The sequence below is a fragment of the Macaca nemestrina genome, chromosome 5 (genome assembly GCF_043159975.1).
Source record: "Macaca nemestrina isolate mMacNem1 chromosome 5, mMacNem.hap1, whole genome shotgun sequence".
In the NCBI taxonomy this organism is placed as follows: Eukaryota; Metazoa; Chordata; class Mammalia; order Primates; family Cercopithecidae; genus Macaca; species Macaca nemestrina.
The window spans coordinates 110,694,859-110,715,361 of NC_092129.1; the positions used below are offsets into that span (position 1 = coordinate 110,694,859).

A 20,503-nucleotide genomic window follows, 5' to 3' on the forward strand; every position below is an offset into this window, starting at 1 on the left:
CTAGAGGAAATTTGTTGAAGGGATAGACAAACTTATAATTCTTTTTATTCCTAAGAACAAGCTTAGTTTACTGTTGGTACTCAATGAATGTGTATTGCTAATTATATAATTTATAAGGCAGAATGTCTTCTTCTTTATTTGGTTTCTTAAGCACCTTTTCATTCAGATGAAGTGCCTAGAGGTATTTTGGAGAACTATCCAGATTTCCATACAGTTTCTTTTTGCTAAATCCCATCTAATTTGGATATGCAATAGGAAACTGCATTTCCTAGAACAGTCAGTTGTACAACACAAACTCCAAAGAAATTGTCAGGAAGTTCAGGGATTTAGGGTTTGGAGGGGGTAACTTGACTTGATGAATTAATAGAAATTCTTCCAAACTTGTAGACTTCAATGTTCTACTCCTTTCTAAATAATTTATTGGAGGTATAGGATTCCTCCCCTAACCCTTTCAATGAGATACTGCCTTGCATATTTTGCTGCTCTTTGAAGAACAGTTGTTCTCCAATAGTTCATTCTTAACATTTCAAAGAAGCTTCAGATGTTTTCCTTAGGTTTATTAATCATAAAAGCACTGTAAAACTTTTCCAGACAAACTCCATCTGGCTACTTCTTGTTTGGTCCTTCCACGATTCTAATCACTCAACATTTTTGTGTTTCTGTTTGTGTTTGGAAATTGCACCTTAGTAAACAGAACTTTTTTTGGTTAGGATTATTGCAAATCAACTGAAATAACAATATACATTGAAATACCTTTGTTGCCATTAGCTGACACTAAATGGGATAAATAGAACAACTAACCCATTATAATGCCCTTGTGAAACATCACAAGCTTTGGGGAACTCTCAATAATCCCTGCTCAATATTGGAAAACCATTTAATGCCACTCTAAAACATTAAGACTTGCAGTTTAGGTTTGAGACACTTGAGTAAGCAAAGCCCTAAGTGGAAACTTGATATGTAATACTTTTTGGCCTTTCAAAGATAAAAATCACAGAACCATAGAATATTTAGAACAAGATCTTAGATCTAAAAACAGCTGACCCTTGACCTCTGAAGATCCAATCATTCTGACAGGATATCTCATAAAGGGCATATGTATAATTGCCTTATCAAGTCTGGGTTAAGAAGTTTAATTTTGAATGACATTAAATACTTTTCTCACTGTAGACAACATCAGTAAGAATGAATAGCCTTCTATATGTTACAGTTACTTTAATTTGCAAGTATTAAACCAATGCATTTTATTTCTACATTTTCCCTTAAATCAAATCATTTTCCCTTTGTAATATTCTTCTTCTAAAGCTGGTCCTTGATGGTTGCAGGTTCAGGATAAGAAGATAGGTACTGGACTTTAACAAGACAGTAGGGTTCAAACAAGGCTAGTGGAATTGAGAGTGTTTCTTTTTTTTTTTTTTTTTCCCTTTTCCAGTCTCTTTTAGCTTTGATTTTACCCACCAAAGGGAAAGTCTGGAGAACTTGGGTCACAGAGTTTTCCCATAGTGAAGAGAAGGTATCCCTTCCCCTGTGGCATCTGACTGAGCCATTTCCCTTTCTGGGCATTGGCCTGAAGAGGAGGAGGTGTGTTAAACAGTTGTGTGGGAGGCTATTTCCATTTTGGATCAGAAAGAGATTGATTTTTGGGCTAACCTAGACCAACCTGGGACTTAGCCACAACAAACTGAACTTTGGTTATATAATGTGACTAGGTGGAGTCTGCAAAGTTAATTTTCCTGGGCCTCTTCTCCATCCCTTGGAGCAAGAACTCAAGAGTTCTTGAAACTTCTGGAAGGGGAACTTGCAAGGCAGCTAAGTTGAGTGCAAGTGGGCCTGCCCTATGTCCTAATTGGAGATTGTTCTAATTTACCCCTATTGTTTCATTATAATTATAGTAGACCTTTTTATCACTCTCACTTTGAATGACAAGTTATATTTTAGCCTAGCTAGTGGCCCTGATTAGGTGTGGGTCATCCTGAAGCAGAGGCAGGAGGTGCATTGTTGGGGCAGATGGTTGGATGTAGGAAATGTCACAGATGAGGGGAGCTCTACAGCACTACTGAGAACTGAGCTAAGGCTCCATTAACCTGGTAATGCTACCAGGTTTTTAACAAGCTAGGAACCAGATCAAGGACAATTCCAGAACAGGAGTTTTGTTATGAATGCCAGCAGAGCAAGCAGCAACAAAGTGGGCCTGAACATCAAGCTTAGATTGGGGAACTTTAATGGTTCTCAGTTCACACATAAACCATAGCCTTCCCCCATATGCTCAGGTACCATCTTGGAGAGCTGCAATATGTGTGGACCTGCATATGTACTGCACACATAGATGTGGTGAGAGGCTGAGAAATTTCTATTTCTTTCTTAGACATGTCAGAACATGGGCCTGTATTCTTTTTTTTTTTTTTTTTTTTTGAGACAGAGTCTCGCTCTGTCGCCCAGGCTGGAGTGCAGTGGCCGGATCTCAGCTCACTGCAACCTCCGCCCTCTGGGGTGAAGTGATTCTCCTGCCTCAGCCTCCTGAGTAGCTGGGACTACAAGCGCGTGCCACCACATGTGACTAATTTTTTGTATTTTTAGTAGAGACGCGGTTTCACCGTGTTAGCCAGGATGGTCTCCTTTTCTCAGAACTTTTAGTAGCTTAGATTTCCTTCTCTCAACAAACTGGGGAGTTGCTATAATGCAGGACCTCTGTGTTAACATGCTGAGGAGTGAATTAAAAGATCTGGAGACATTTCATTAGAGGTTATCTGGGGAGAGTGTAATATTGGCCTATCACATTGGTCAGGCGAAAAACAATTTGTGACCTACTACATGTTTATAAAAGCAGTCTAGTGTACTGATTAAGAAAACGTGCCATGGAGTCGGTCTGCTTGGTCCCAAATGCCAGTTCTGCCAGTTACAAGCTATATGATCTGTATTAACCTAACTTTCCTAACCTCTTATTTTTCTATGTGTAAAATGAGAATAACAATGCCTAACTCTACGTATCATAAGAATTAAATGAGATGTATTTACTGGATACCTATATATCCTCAATGAATATTAGCTGTTGCTGTTATTGTTCTCTACAATTACAGTTACATATCTTTTTATTTTTGGCTACTTGTAAGTACATATATTTGCATCAATCTTATATCTACTTGTAGGATTCAAGCTCCTTTAGGGAATCAGAGTTCCTTTATTTTTAACTCACACATGTTAAATTTGCTGGGTACTAATGATTATCAATAAATATCCCTTCAACTGTTGACCACAGAAGGCTCAAGTTGTTAATAATAGAATACAAGTCATTTTTATTCTTTCTCTAACTTTCAATATAAAATCTGTCAGCAAATATTGTATTTTCTGCTTCCAAAATACACTTAGAATCCACTTACTTCTCTTCATTTCCATTGCTACCACTCTATTTTAAGCCATGATCATCTTTCACCTGGATTCCTGCAACACTCTCCTCATTCATATCCTTATTTCCATTCTTGGTCCTCTCCAATGTGTATTTGCACAGTGAATGGTGTAGAGATGAAGCAGATTACATAATTCCCTTGCTTAAAATATGTCAAGGGCTATCCTTTATTTTATAATAAAATTCCACTTTTAAAAAGCCATAACCAATAAGGTCCTAAATTAGGAACTAGAAATTCAAATGCACACAGAGGCCAAATAGGCAAAACGAATGAATGAAAAGACGGTTGATGCAGTGGTGAACATGAGGTCACAGGTCTTGTCTCAAGTGAGTGGATCCAGCTGATTGTTGTCCCATGAGAATTCAGGCCCATTGCTGACAGATATTTTAAATTTTTTCAAAATTCAGATGTATTTATATGATATCTTTTACTTTTCAACTTTTGGCAACTAAATTAAGAAAATGCATACATAGCTTTAACCAAGATCCAGGCCTGAGACCTCTCTTCTGCATGGCAGGGTGCTTATGTAGCTTTCCAAACTTCTCTATTCCATACTCTGCCATTGTCTTTACATTTCTTGAAGGTTCTGTGTTCTATTCTACATCAAGGACTTCCGATGTGCTATACTTCTGTCAGGATTACTCTTCCTCTTCCACTCTATAGTTTGCATGGTCTTCTTATCCTGCAGGTCTCAGTTTAGATGGCATCTCTGTAAACAGTCCTTTTCTTCTTATGGGAATCCCTAACTTAGCTCAGGTATCCTGTAATGCAGAAGCTGAAACAAGGATTATGCACTAAGCTTTCTTTGGGAGGTGTAATTCCAGGATGGCAAAACTCACAGAAAAGAGAAATGAAGAAGGAGGGAAGGATGGAAATCAATGCAAGATGAAGCATGACAATGCTGCCCACGGCTTCACGAGCCACAAAGAGGCGCAGCTGGTCACCAGGTACTGACTGTATAAATAAACATTTTCTTCTGTTAGGTATTCTGTGAGGACTGCCAATCTAGAGCTTCTTATTTTAACATCTTTGATTGGGGACTCAAAATGATTGTTGTATATTCGCTCATCAGACCCACTGAAACCTGGTTTGTAGTAATGAATTCTCAGCATAGGCTGTTTTTTTCCTCATCCAAAGCCAGGCCAAGATGGATGTTTTCTTATTTTCCTGTGCCTATAATTTGGTGTTTTCATTTTTTGTTTTTATTATAAGCATCCTAACTTTATCCAGGGGTTTTATCTCTATGGGCCTGAGGCTTCATATCCTATCCTATCCCTAGCTAGCTATTAAAATCTATTGGTTTCTGAGACTAATACAGCCCCCATACCTGAGAAACCTCATATTCATGGCTCTGATTTTCAGTTCCCTCTTTGGTTTTGGCCCTTAGGGATTTCCTGTAATGTCTTTCATGTCAGCTAGGTTTCTAAAAGAGTACTTGTATTACTTTAGCTGGAATTTCTAGGTGTTTTTTGGTGAGGAGATTTTCAGGATTATCAGACCATGGTCCAACATTTTCGGAAACAGAAGTCACACATTGAAATCATGCACTTGTTGGTTTGAGTTTTATCTCTCTGCTCCAAGAAACAGTGTGCTCCATAAGAACAGGAACCTTGACGGTTGAAGTCTTATGTCTCACAAAGCGCCTGGCACATAATTGGCACTCATAACACATTGACAGAATGAATCTCAATAATGTCAGTGTGGAATTATAGATGTAACCATTCTGAGTTCCAGAGAGCAGTGACTCTGTTTTACTCAGCTTTGTCTTCTCAGACAGTGTAATACAGTTGCAAGAATAGAGTGGATCTTTCCATAGATATTTGGTGGTTAATTTATTTTTATTTATATTAAAAAGGAATGATAAAAATCACTAGCACCTTTCAATTTAGATTTTTAAGGAATGTTAAGATGGATATTTACAGTGTTATTTTCCTTTTTTCTTCTTCAACTTTTATTTTAAGTTCAGGGGTACATGTGCAGGATGTGCAGGTTTGTTACATAGGTAAACGTGTGCCATGGTGATTTGTTGCATGGATCATTCCATCACCTAGGTATGAAGCCCAGCATCCATTAGCTATTCTTCCTGATACTCATCCTCCCCCAGCAACCCCATCCTTTGACAGGCCCCAGTGTGTGTTGTTCACCCCCGCCATGTGTCCGTGTGTTCCCATCATTTAGCTCCCACTTATAAGTGAGAACATGTGGTGTTTGGTTTCCTGTTCCTGCATTAGTTTAGTGAAGATAATGGCTTCCAACTCCATCCATGTCCCAGCATGGATTTTCATGGCTGCATAGTATTCCATAGTGTATATGTTCTTTATTCAGTCTATCACTGATGGGCAGTTAGGTTGATTCCATGTCTTTGCTATTGTGGATAGAGCTGCAATGAACGTATGGGTATATGTATCTTTAAAATAGTATGGTTTATATTCCTTTGGATATATACCCAGTAATGGGATTGCTGGTCAAATGATATTTCTGGTTCTGCGTCTTTGAGGAATTGCCACACTGTTTTCCACAGTGGTTGAACTAATTTACATTCCCACCAACAGTGTAAAAGCATTCCTATTTCTCCACAGCCTCACCAGCAGCTGTTGTTTCTTGACTTTTTAATAATCACCATTCTGACTGGTATAAGATGGTATCAAATTGTGGTTTTGATTTGCATTTCTCTAATGATCAGTAATGTTGAGCTTTTTTTCATATGTTTTTCGGCCACATGTATGTTTTCTTTTGAGAAGTATCTGTTCATGTCTTTTGCCCAGTTTTTAATGGTTTTTTTTTTTTTTCTTGTAAATTTGTTTAAGTTCCTTGTAGACTCTGGATTTTAGGCCTTTGTCAGATGGATGGATTGCAATAAATTTCTCCCATTTTGTAGGTTGTCTGTTCACTCTGATGATAGCTTATGATAGTTTCTTTTCCTGTGCAAAAGCTCTTCAGTTTAATTAGATTCCATTTGTCTATTATTGCTTTTGCTGCAATTTCTTTTGGAGATTTCATCATAAAATATTTGCCCATGCCTATATCCTGAATGGTATTGCCTAGATTTTCTTCTAAGGTTTCTATAGTTTTGGGTTTTACATTTAAGTCTTAAATCCATCTTGAGTTAATTTTTGTTTGTGGTGTAAGGAAGGGGGTCCAGTTTCAATTTTCTGCATATAGAAAGAATGGTTCTCCCAGCACCATTTATTAAATAGGGAATCCTTTCCCCATTGCTTGTTTTTGTCAGGTTTGTTGAAGATCAGATGGCTGTAGGTGTGCAGTCTTATTTCTGAGTTCTCTATTCTGCTCCATTTGTCTATGTGTCTGTTCTTGTACCAGTACCATGCTGTTTTGGTTACTGTAGTCTTATAGTGTAGTTTGAAGTTGGGTAGCATGATGCCTCCAGCTTTGTTCTTTTTGCTTAGGATTGCCTTGGATATTTGAGCTCTTTTTTGGTTCCTAATACATTTTAAAATAGTTTTTTCTAATTCTGTGAAGAATCTCAATGGTAGTTTAATGAGAATAGCATTGAATCTATAAATTACTTTGGGCAGTATGGCCATTTTCATGATATTGATTCTTCCTATCCATGAGCATGGTGTGCTTTTCCATTTGTTTATGTCTTCTCTGATTTCTTTGAGCAGTGGTTTGTAGTTCTCTTTGAAGAGAGCCTTCACTTCCCTTGTTAGCTGTACTTCTAGGTATTTTATTCTTTTTATAGCAATTGTGAATGGGAGTTCATTCATGATTTGGCTCTCTGCTTGCCTGTTATATAGGAGTGCTAGTAATTTTTGCACATTAACTTTTTAATTAATTTTTAATTTTTATTTTTTTGAGAGAGAGTCTCACTCTTTCGCCTAGGATGGAGTGCAGTGGCATGATCTCAGATCACTGCAACCTCCGCCTCTCAGGTTCAAGCGATTCTACTGCCTCAGCTCCCCAAATAGCTGGGACTACAGGTGCACACCATCATACCAGCTAATTTTTGTGTGTTTTTTGTAGAGACAGAGTTTTACCATGTTGGCCAGGCTGGTCCGGAACTCCTGACCTCAGGTGATCCACCTGCCTCGGCCTCCCAAAGTGCTGGGATTACAGGCATGAGCCACCATGCCCAGCCAATTTTTGCATATTAATTTTGTATCCTGAGTCATTGCTGAAGTTTTTTGTCATTTTAAGAAGCTTTTGGACTGAGATGATGTGGTTTTCAAGATATGGGATCATGTCATCTGCAAACAGAGATAATTTGACTTCCTCTCCTCCTATTTGAATACCCTGCCATCTTTACTGTTTCGCAGCCTTCACTGGTGATACTGAGACAGAGTAGGGTCTGGAGGTAGGGAACCTAAGGCCAATTCATGCTGACTTCCTAGAAATGAATCAAAAGGAGAACCTTACCTCTCCACCTCAAGTAATAAAAGGATCAGAGGCTATTCCCTTTGCACTGCATTGCAGATGAAAAATGGGAAGTACCTCTGCTAGGTCCCCTCCTGCAACAAATCAGACTGGTCGCAGGCCTAGTCTTCATTCGCATAGGGGTATAACTTTGTAACTTCACTTCAGCCTCTAATCGTTCCCCTCCTGCAACTAATTATGGGTAACTACTTCATTTACACAGGGTGTGACCAAGGAAACAATAGGGAACCTCTAGAGGATATTTAAACCCCAGAAAATTCTGTAACTAGCACCCTTGAACCTCTTACTTGATCCTACTCCCACTCTGTGGAGCGTACTTTCATTTTAATAAATCTGTGCTTTCATTGCTTCTTTCATTGTTTTGTGCATTTTGTCCAATTCTTTGTTCAAAACACCAAGAACCTGGACGACCCTCCACTGGTAACAATACCTCCAGGTACAGTGTTATTTTTCAAAATTTTCACTGATCCCTAAGCTATAAATAATTTTTCCTCTGTATATTTCTTTTTTTTTTTTTTTTTTTGAGACGGAGTCTCGCTCTGTCGCCCAGGCTGGAGTGCAGTGGCCGGATCTCAGCTCACTGCAAGCTCCGCCTCCTGGGTTCACGTCATTCTCCTGCCTCAGCCTCCCGAGTAGCTGGGACTACAGGCGCCCGCCACCTCGCCCGGCTAGTTTTTTGTATTTTTTAGTAGAGACGGGGTTTCACCGTGTTAGCCAGGATGGTCTCGATCTCCTGACCTCGTGATCCACCCATCTCGGCCTCCCAAAGTGCTGAAATTACAGGCTTGAGCCACCGCGCCCGGCCCTCTGTATATTTCTTATAGCTTTTCTTGCTTTGCCCATTTTGTTATGTATTTGCCTCCTCTTTATTGCCAGACTCTAAGCTCCTGAGGGCCGTTCTTGTCTGATTATTATTACTTTTTTAATCTTCCAATGCAGGGTTTCTTCACCTTGGCACTATTGACATTTTGGGCCGGATAATTCTTTGTTTGGGGCAGCTATCCTGTACATTTTAGGATATTTAGTGGCATCCCTGGCCTCTACCATTGGATGCCAGTCCAACCCTCAGTTATGACAACCAAAGTCATCTCCAGATATTTCCAAATGTCCCTTGGCAGACAAAATGTCTCTCACTTGAAAACCATTGCTTTAGAGGGCCTCGCACAGAGTAAATGCACCACATTCATTTATTATATAAATCCTATAGCAGATTTTGGTTGAATTCCACACAGGTAAATATGGGATTCATATTTTTTCAAGGGAACTGGTTTCATGTTGGACCAACCTTCTTGTTTGCAGATCTGAACTGGCACTGAGATGAGCTATGCTCCTGTCACCACTCATTGTCAACTCCCCTTTCAAAGCCTGTTCTCTCATTCTCATCTACTTATTTATAGTTTGAAAACATCTAGAGTTTATGATCTTGGTGTGTAGCTTAAGTCTATTACTTCTGTAATACATGTATTCATTTTCTGACAAATGGTATTGGTCAATTTACATTCAAATGCACCTTCTTTACAAATGATGGAATTTCCAAGCACACACAGACACAGAAGTTCAGAATACTTACTATTTGTTTACATAAATGTACAAAATTTGACTTTGGAACTGTAACATTTTTTTCTTTCAGCAAGGTTACAACTAATTAAATCAGCAGCTTTTGAAAAGAAAGATTCCTGCATCCTTACTTTACATATCTGACAATGTTTTCAACAGTTTAGAGTTATGTATAAAAACCTAAGCAATATATTAGGCCAGGCGTGGTGGCTCATGCCTGTAATCCCAGCACTTTGGGAGGCTGAGGCGGGCAGATCACCTGAGGCCAGGAATTCAAGACCAGCCTGGGCAACATGGTGAAACCCCAACTCTACTAAATATATAAATGAGCCATGCGTGGTAGTGCACGCCTGTGGTCCCAGATCACCTGAGGCCAGGAGTTCAAGACCAGCCTGGCCAACATGGTGAAACCCTGACTCTACTAAATATACAAAAATGAGCTGGGCGTGGTGGTGCATGCCTGTGGTCCCAGATCACCTGAGGCCAGGAGTTCAAGACCAGCCTGGCCAACATAGTGAAACCCCATCTCTACTAAAAATACAAAAATGAGCTGGGTGTGATGGTGCGCGTGTGTGGTCCCAGCTACTCAGGAGGCTGTGGCAGGAGAATAGCTTGAACCTGGGAGGCAGAGGTTGCAGTGAGATGAGATCTTGCCACTGCATTCCAGTCTGGATGACAGAGTAGACTCCATCACACTTACAATAAATAAATAAATACAATAAAATATGTTTTGTAAAAAAGGTATTTTATGTTAGAAATGAAGCTTATAACAAGGAACCCTTTTTAGGTAATGAAAATATTTTTAGGCAATGAAAATAATTTTAGATAGTGGAAATTGACTGGGGTGAACCCAACCACACCATTGCCTTTCCTTTCTCTCATGGAACATTCTCGTTCTTAGAGCAGTGGCTCCCAATCATCACAGTGGTGGTGCTGGTGGAGGGTGCAGAGTGGCAGTGGAGTGTGTAGATTAAACACCATTATTCCCACTTGACAGTTTAGGAAATAGGCTCAGAGGGATTAAATCATTTTTAAAAAATTGTCTTGCTAGTTGGGGTCAGAACAAAGTCTCCTTTTTCCCAGACCTCATTCTATCGTAACACATGTTCAGATAGTGATGTCATGTTCTAGCTATTGCTAAGGAAGTGCAAAAAGTGTTTCTCTGTCCTCTATCACTTAAGGTCAACAGCAGCAAAATGACTGAAACTTTCCCTCAGGTAAGCCCTAAAGGAGAAAATATCTCCTCCTTGCATCATGCAGAATTTCCAGGCAGACCCAAACACAATCGATGGCTCAAAGGGAAAATGTCATGGGAGAAAACTACAGAGGCAAATGCAATGATATAGTGTTATGGCAAGTTAAGACATTCTTAAGGATAAAAGAGCAGAAAAACCCATATACAGCATGGAAAGCAAAGCAACCGTAATTCATTTTGAAGAATCACAACATGACCTTTTTTCTTTATTCTGTGAGTGAATATTAAGAGGAATTTAGTTAAGGAAATTGAATGCCAGACCCACACCAGACATAATTCAACTATGTCATTTGCTTAATAATTACATTATCCTGAGGCAGACTCATTGAAATCCCGAGTAGTAACAGGAAAGGCAAGTCATACCAAGCATGAATCTTCAAGCCTCCACCTTAGAAACATGTTGGAAAACTACCCCAATAGCAAATAATTTTAAATTATCTTATTTTCCTATTATAAAAACAAAATGTCAATATGAAAACTTTAGAGAACATACAGAAAGATAACCATTGTAATTATTATGTGCAAATATTTCAGATACACACATATATACACGTATATGTATGTGTGTATGTATTTCTATAGAAATGTGGGGAGGGCATTTCTATGTATCTATTTCTATTTTCATATCTGTTTCTATAACTATATTATCTACATAATCTTTAAGTGGGATAATGCAACAATGTATTTAATGCTGTTTTATTACCTGCTGTTTTCATTTTACTTTCAGTGAGTTTTTTTTCCAATTCATTAACTAAATTTAATATTTTCTGCAATATTATTAAATTTTATTAGAGACGGGGTCTTGCTCTGCCACCCAGGCTGGAGTACAGTGGCACAATCATAGCTCACTGCAGCCTCGAACTTCTGGGTTTAAGCCATCGTCCCACTTCAGCTGGGACTACAGGTGTGAGTCACTGCACTGACTGTAAAGCTGTTTTTAAGGGCTAAAGATTCAACAAGGAACTTGTAATTATCTTATAGAGGTCAGTTTTGTTTTTTAAAAAATTACTGCTTTGTAGTTTTCATTGACTTTTTAATTGTCTCACTCTAATGACTCTAATTTCCACATTTATTGTATATTATACTTATTTAACATAAAGCTTCTAAAAGAACGTTCTTCATCATTTCACCATATAGTTGACTTAGCTCATAGTTCTCAAGGTAGGTGACTGAAAGGAAACTTTGAGGCACAAAGTTTTCAGATATTTTGTCATTTCAAAAACACTTTCTTGTCCCTTCCACCTCTTCCAGGAGGTGATTTGTTACTTCATTGTCAGATGAAAAAGCGAAGAATGCAAATATTAAGGATACAAGGGCCCACTCAGCTGTAAGATGGGTACCAAATTCAAGTGTTTCTGAACATTTCTTGCCCTGAATTTTTCATCCTGAATGTTCGAACTTTGTGATGACATTTCCTGTTATTTACTAACTGTTGGCCTACAGCTTTTGCTGTCTGGATGCCTTACTTTCTTGATATTTTTTACCTTTAATTATCAGATAAGGCAAAAAAAAATATGCTGTTAGTTTTGTTAATAAAAACAAGAATGAAGCCTCTTTTCCGGTGGTTTTAAAACTAATTGCTTCAGGTTGGCATTTCTAGTTTCTCTACTTTATTTTTTTCTTAAAATTGTTTTTCTTTTTTTAAAAATAATCACCTTCTTTGAGAATAAACTTTTTTATATTCAATTTTTTAAATCTCAGTTGCTAATAGTGTATATTAATAGTATAAATTCAATTATCTTTTTTTTTTTGAGATAGAGTCTTGCTTTGTGGCCCAGACTGGAGTGCAGTGGAGCAATCTTGGCTCACTGCAATCTCTGCCTCTCAGGTTCGAGCAATTCTCTTGCCTCAGCCTCCTGAGTAGCTGGAATTACAGGTGCATGCCACCACGCCCAGCTAATTTTTGTATTTTCAATAGAGACAGGGTTTTGCCATGTTGGCCAGGCTGGTCTCAAACTCCTGACCTCAGGTGATCCTCCCCACTCGGCCTCCCAAAGTACTGGGATTGTAGGCATGAACCACTGCCCCTAGCCCTCAATTATCTTCTTAATTATCTTATGACACCAATGGAATTCCATGTGACTTCTATGTAAAGACTCAGATAGTCATAATATTAATTATATAAATAATAACTATCATTCAGTGAGTGTCTATTTATATGCCAAACAGTAAGCATTAAAGACATTTAATTATGCGGTGGCTCAAGCCTGTAATCCCAGCACTTTGGGAGGCCGAGAAGGGCGGATCACGAGGTCAGGAGATTGAGACCATCCTGGCTGACACGGTGAAACCCCGTCTCTACTAAAAAATACAAAAAACTAGCCGGGCGAGGTGGCGGGCGCCTGTAGTCCCAGCTACTCAGGAGGCTGAGGCAGGAGAATGGCGTGAACCCGGGAGGCGGAGCTTGCAGTGAGCTGAGATCCGGCCACTGCACTCCAGCCTGGGCGACAGAGCGAGACTCCGTCTCAAAAAAAAAAAAAAAGAAAAAAAAACAAAGAAAAGTTAAAACCTGTATGAAAATAGAAAGAGTGTGCAGTATAATGATTACCTGTTTCCCAGCTTTAACAGCAGTCCTGTGATGGTCAATTCTGTTTCATTATACCCTCACCCAGTTCTCTACCTCTCCCTACGCTGGATTTCTTTTTCTTTTTTCTTTTTTTCTCTCTTTTTTTTTTGTTTTTGTTTTTGTTTTTGTTTTTTGAGACTGAGTCTTCCTCTGTTGCCCAGGTGGGAGTGATCTCGCCTCCCATGGATTCAAGCAATTCTCCCGCCTCAGCCTCCAAGTAGCTGGGACTACAGGCGTGCACCACCACACCCAGCTAATTTTTGTATTTTTAGTTGAGACGGCATTTCACCATGTTGGCCATGTTGGCCAGGCCAAGGCAGGTGATCTGCCCACCTTGGCCTCCCAAAATGCTGGGATTACAGGCACGAGCCACCTGTAATCCCTCCCAGCTAACACTGGATTGCTTTGAAGCAAATTTCAGACATCACATTATCTGTAAATATTTCAGAAGGTAAGGACTTATAGGCATGATATATTTTAAATTACGTTTAATTGAAAAAATTTCACTAAATTATAACATACACAAATCATAAGTATATAGCTTGATTAATTTTCAAAATTGAACACACTGGTGTCACTAGCAAGGAACTAAACATTACCAATGCCATAGACTCTTTGCTCATGTCCACTTCGAGTCATATTCCCATCTCCTAAGGGCAACTACTATCCTGACTTCCAACACCATAGATTAGCTTTGTCACTTTTTGAACTTGAAATGTATGGAATCATACAGTGTACTTTTTGAGTCTGGTTTCTTTCACTTAACATTTTGTTTGAGAGATTTATTTACACAGCTGTGTAGTTCTCAATGCTACTGTATGACTATACCACAATTTATCTGTTCAATTGTGGAAAGCATTTAGAGTGTTTCTAGTGTTTGGATATTGTGAATAGTCGTTTTTTCCATTTTAGCAGTTTTAATTGAAAGTTTTATATAAAATTACTTTATTCCTACATCTTCTCTATTGTTTCTTCCTTATATATCCCCCTTTCCCCGCTACTTGAGAAGATTGGCTTTCCCTTCAAGGGTCTTTTTTGTGGTCTTCGTCTAGTGTTAGCCCAGTGACAACCACCTTGCTGGAGTAAATGCCCACATGGACAGTGGTGCTATTAGCCTTTTCCTGCTGCACCTATTCAATGCAGATGACATAGTTTTTCCTGTGAACCTGGACTACTTTGCCAATTTGCTGACCTTTATAGTGTTCTTGCACAATCTGAACTTCATCATCCTTTCACATAGGCATGCATCTAACATTGTACTTCAGATCCAGCTCTTCGAAAAGAGGAGAAGACATAATCTTCCTGCAAATGTGGGAAGGTGCATTGAAATGCTTCTTACAGTTCTGTTTCAGTCAGAAGTCCCAAAGGGACTGGACTTCATTTTGGCTGCTTCTGCTTCAGTGATGGCTGCAAAAGGGAAGAACTGAATAGTCTTAAATTCTTTTATTAATCTTATAGAAGAGGGAAAGGTGGCTTAAGAGAGATTAAGTGATTCGCTAAGCTCACACAGGTAATAAATAAGGGAGTCTGGACTTAAACTAGCTTTACCCTACTCCAGAATCAGATATCTTAATGTCTGTATTTTTAAGAAAGCCCATTTTTCAGTTAACTCTATATATGTGTGTGTGTGTGTGTGTATAGTGTGTACATACAAACCTATATACTTTGTGGAGAAAATGCATTATTCTGTGTGGTTCTATGCCCAATCACTGGCTTTCTGATTCTGTATCTGTTTCTTAGAGAATAAATGTCCCAATCTCTTATAAGAAATTGTTAAAAGTCATCCTTTACAACTAAGAATTGAGTATTGAGCAAGAGTAGGTCGTGACTCTGGCACAGGAAAGGAAGCAGGAAATAGTCTCAGGAGAAGGTTATCTGACCCTATTGAAAAGTAGGATGCTTGTGATCTGTAAGTGTCTGTAGAATATGGTCCTGAAATAACTTTAAGGATTAGACATGTTCTAGTAGGCTTGTCCTCCAGAGGTTGGCTTATGGGGTGTCAAAAAAACAACAACTTTTAGGATTAAGTTCTAATAACTCACTTTCAAGCACACGTGCAGAGAAGTGGGAATTTTAATGTCTAATACATGCATATAAGTGCTTAATTTATGGCAAAAGCAAAAATATTATCTTATTAGTTTATTTAAAACCTAGTTTTTCTCTTTCCTGAAGCAGTTGGAAAAATAAATAATTTAATATTTTATGAATTTTGTGGGTGTGACAGTACTTATTAATTGTCAGGACAAGTATTTATTTTATTACAAATATATGTATATATTATTATAACAGTGCTAGTGCTGTTTCTTTTAAGGTTTTATAAAATCTAAATAGAAGAATAGCTAGATTAATTGAAAATGCAAGTATCTTCAAATTGTGAAAACTGATTATATCAAGTGTAATATAATATTATGTTGATGCCAAATAACTTACTAATGTATGATTTCCCCTACATTGTTTTTCATTTTTTCTTGTTGTTGGTTACATCTTTGAGAACACATAGCTCCAAAACATTTTTAAATTGTTTATCAAATCATAGACCAAAAGTATATTTTTAGAATGTAATTTTAGAATTTCATTAAGCATTAAACTCATTCATCATAAAACATCATGCATTGCTTGTTTTAGAAACAATACTGAACAGCTCATATCCTTTGCTTAAAAATAGACTTTTTCTTAAAGCAATTATTTTCTTTTCAGTCCAATTTTTTCTTTTCTGGTATTCAACAGGACTTCAGTTCCAATGAATTTTTATTTTACTATGCTAATCATGAAATTATCCCATCTTTTTTTCTATCTCCTCCAAAACTGTTGGATTTTAAATGTATTTGTTGATCAAAAGTATATATATTCAGGGCTAGTGAAGTTCATATGCCTTAACCCTCAGTGATTGATAAGAACCGGCTACTGTGACTATTGTATGTAAGAGGCCGTTAAGTAGTTAAGAACACAAATTTTTGGAACCAGATTTACTAGTTCAAATTCTGGTCCTGCTATTTACCAACTAACATGTGACCTTGGCCAACTTATTAACATCTCTGTGCTTCAGTGTTTTTGCTTGTAAAATGTGGGATAATAATAATACCTACCTCATAAAGTTATTGTGAGAATTAATTGGGTTAATATATGTTAAGCCCTTAGAACTCTGTGTCTGGCTAATAGTAAATGTTACATAGATATTTTAATTATTATCCTGAGATCTATTACTTTTCTTTGAAATTTTAACAAATTCACTTTTGGGGACCAAGGAGGGCAGATCACTTGAGGCCAGGAGTTCAAGACCAGCCTGGCCAACATGGTTGAAACCCTGCCTCAGTCAAAAATACAAAAAAAAAAAAAAAAAAAAAATTAGCCGGTCTTGGTGGCGCATGCCTGTGGTCCCAGCTACTCAGGAGGCTGAGGCAAGAGAATTGCTTGAACCTGGGAGGTGAAGATTTCAGTGAACCGAGATCACACCATTGCACTCCAACCTGGGCGACAGAGTGAGTGAAACTCTGTCTCAAACAACAACAACAATAAAAAATTAACAAATTCAAAATAATTAATTCACAATAAAATAATTTCCTTCTACAAATTTTTTATAGGTATCTAATGATGACCCAACTCTGTCCAGAGAGCCTGGAAGCATTTTCTGTATGCTCTATAGTTTTCTTTATCTTTTCTTTAATCTTTTATATGTTCATTTGCTCATTCAGTCTTTCTTATTTATTGAACACTTACTGTGGTGCTTACGTAGCCAGAAAAAAACAAACTGAAAAATTCTCTGGTACCGGTGAGCTTATATTCATCATCTCAGAGTCAGGCAATAAATGTTAACAGAGCATGTTTGATTGAAAACTTGTCTCATGCCACCCACCCACTACCCCCAAACATTATTAAAGTAAACGTTGTTTTGAAGCAAATGTCTATTTTTCTCTTCACTGGTATATTAAAGAACTTAATTAACTTATTAAATAACTTAACTTACTTTTGCTTTTAAAAATCACTGTGCTTATTTCAATGAACAAGGCGGGAAAATTTGGTTTTAGAAATGGGTGTAGAGATAATGGGTCAATGCTCTTATTTAATTTATTTGCCTTTCCCTCCCACCCCTGATAGCATTAGTCTATCTTCTTATTAAAAACTTTCATCATGACTCATCCTTGAAGTTGGGATATTCAGCTTTACTTGTAAATGGATCAGAGGTTCTCAGAATGCTCACACTTAGGGCTGTGGGAAAGGATGCAGCTGAACAGTAATATATTAACAATATGTGTTGAAACAGCAGTTCCTTGTTGACTGTATACAAAACACAAATTTCTAATAGTTCTTAGCTGCACCACTTCCTCTGCAGATTATGTCGGAAATGCTTTAGTCTGAATAATCATTGCCGGGGGGAAAAGCCTTCAAAATAAATTTACTTTATCGCCTGTGTGTGTGTGAGTGTGTGTGTTAGAGAGAGAGAGAGAAAGTCTGATTATTGTAGAATACCGAGTCAGTCATGTACATATGCCTAGTATAATTAAAGAACATAATTTGATGATAGCAATTATATGAATATCTAATTATATGAATTATTCTGTATGCTGTGGCTTGTGACCATGTTGTTTAAAAATAAACTAATAGCAACAATAGACAGCTAATCCAAAGGTTAAGGAAAACCATGGTGAGGGAATAGGTATTCATTAGACAAAACAAAACTGAAAACTTTAATTATCTGGATAGTTACGGAAGAAATAAATCTATCACTCTTTTTTGGCCATAAGGGCAAAGGGGGTTTTTCCCCTCAGTTATCTTGACATTTGGCTACCACTCTTCTTTGATTCATTTTGGTCTGAAGATATCTGTAAAGTAAACTCTTAGTAGGGGTCAAATAATATATCCCCAGAGTTATTTTTAGTGGATTTTAACCTGGGGCTGTTGCATTTGGTGTGTGTGAGGGGAAGTGTATATATTTTCAAACAGTAATTTATCCACATCCCACCCTGACCCCCCACTTTTTTTGGAGACAGGGTCATGTTGCCCAGGCTGGAGTGCAGTGGCACAATCATGGCTCACGGCACCCATGACCTCCTGGTCCCAAGCCATCATCTCACTTCAGCTCCCCAAGTAGCTGGGACTACAGGCATGTGCTACCATGGTCGGCTAATTTTTTGTAGAGACAGGGTTTTGCTGTGTTGCCTAGGCTGGCCTTGAACTCCTGTCCTCAAGTGATCCTTCCACTTCAGCCTCCCAAAGTGCTGGTGTTAGCCACTGTGCCCGGCCCCTTTGTAATTTTTTAAAAGTTCTGATGATTCTGAATTATCTCATACTTCACTTATATACTTTCTACCTCTATTAGAACCCACTTTTGGGGACTGTGAATAGATTAAGTTTCTAAAAGATCCATTAGCTCAAGAAGAGTCAGTCAATTTCACATGAGAGCTCTTTCATCTTAATAGAAGGACTTTTTTTTTTTTTTTTTTAAATCAAGGTTGGCTCAGACTCAGAAAGACTGAGTCTGAACAAATGCAATTTTACATGTGTATGGTAGTAAGTACGTTAAGGGGGCAGGTTGCATGCTGTCAGTGTGCTATTTGGAGTGAGAAGAACTGAGATGTTTTCGAATGGCTTGAGCAGGTGAGGGTCATTTCTTTAAAAAGAAGGACACGCACACACTCCTGATTGAAGTGGCAAACTTTCTCAGAGACATAGGGTTACCCAGCACGTAAGCTACTTACTGCAAGTATGCAACTCTTAAAATATTACATCCACACCTTTACATATGTCTTTGGTTCATCTTCAGTTTGCATGTCAAAAAGAGGGTATCTTTAATCTGACAAATTGATCTCAGGAAGAGGGTCAACCTTTATAACGGTATTGGTGAGATTTTTGTCAGGGCCATATTCTAGTTTGTTAATCAATAATGTTTCTCTCTCTCTCTCTCCCTCTGTCTCTCTCTGTGTGTGTGTGTGTGTGTGTGTGTGTGTGTGTGTGTGTGTGTGTATGTGTGTGGTGTGTGTGCCTCCCTTCCTATTTTACCTGTGGCCAAAAGGACCTCCCTCAGTTTCCCTTAGTGTTAATTTCACATATGTAATTAGTAAAACAGTCCCCAAAACTAGTTAAACAATTTTTAGAAAGTTTCAGTCTCAGCAGATTCATACCATTTTATTATGTAGGATGAAGCACATAAAGTATCTTGAGACATTCTTCATGTTGTGGAGACTTGAGGGTTAACGATGAGGCAAGCCTATTAACAACCAGAGGTATCTCGTGTCCTGGATTTCCTGGAGTGTTTACCGTGTGTTACTTTGAATGAATGAACTGAGTGAGGATGCTAAGATTTTCCGTCTTAACGTTACTCCTTTCAAAATCATAATGTTATAGACATTCCTTTATGGTAATTTTATTTTAATAACATTCAGGTACATAGCTGGACAAAAGTCTGATATGTCTAGGTAAGTGATCTAGCTATAAATGAAACACACCGGTGTCAAACGCTGTTTGGAAGTGATCTCGTATTCATTTTCACAACCAACAGATGTGATACACTTTTTTGAAACCTCCCTTTATGCAGAAGAAGTGATATACTTTTAAAAAGCACTTTTTATTTCAGAACATTTATCTGAGAGAGCCTAATTGAGAAGAATATTGCATTAGTAAATTGCTCTGCCCAAGACAACAGCTGCTCTGTTTCTCTTCACATTTTAAAACCTAAGTCCCAAATCTCAGTCTGTAGTTAAGAGCTTCAAACAATAATTACCTCTGTGAAATAAGCAGAAGTCCTTAAAAGGGTCTGTCGGTTTTCCCGCAATCTTTTACAGGGTGAGCAGCGCTATATCCACTGATAACCCAGCTGCTTAGGAACTGAGTAAAGCCGGCTCCAAACTTCTCAGCTGTTGACAGGCTTGACTTGCTGAGAACACCAGTTAAATATAGCACCCGCGAGCTCAGCTCCTCAACATAGTCATTGCTCTGACAGTGTTGTGAAGGGAGCAGAAGAGGAGAAACCTAATCTCAGAACCCAACAACACCTAGCAACAGTTGAAAAAACTTTTAAACAAAAGTCTGGGTGGGAGATATACAACAACTTCCAATTTCTGCTGATCGGGATTTCAGGGAGAAGAAGCTGCTTTCCCCCCTCTCTACTCTGTTTCCTGCATGACTTCAGCTATTGGCTAGTTCTGGGAAAGAAAGTGGGAAAAGCTTTTTCCTCTGTATTCTTTTGAGCTGGATAGTTTTTAAGAACTCGAATCTGTCTTGGGCTGTGAGACAAGCCACTGGGTTCTTCAAAGGATAAACTACCTCCATAGAGGACATACCTTTGGTTAAAGGAGCTGCCGTCAGGTAAGACCAAAATAAATAACTACT

The 20,503-nt window shown here is 38.2% G+C and overlaps 1 protein-coding gene across 6 annotated transcripts in view; it reads left to right on the top strand.

The window, feature by feature from the left end:
- LOC105479439 (filamin A interacting protein 1) overlaps window positions 1-20,503 on the top strand; it is a 236,757-nt gene that overhangs the window by 14,309 nt on the left and 201,945 nt on the right. Inside the window, exon 1 of one of the 6 annotated variants that reach the window (XM_011737394.3) lies at window positions 4,137-4,351. The exons of 1 other annotated variant lie outside the window; for it this stretch is intronic. In XM_011737394.3, the coding sequence (XP_011735696.1) occupies window positions 4,297-4,351 (55 nt within the window). In that variant the 5' untranslated portion in view covers window positions 4,137-4,296. Of the gene's footprint in view, window positions 1-4,136; window positions 4,352-20,032; window positions 20,480-20,503 lie in introns of those variants that run through there. 4 more of the 6 variants (XM_011737391.3, XM_011737393.3, XM_011737388.3 and 1 more) reach the window with 4 other exon arrangements.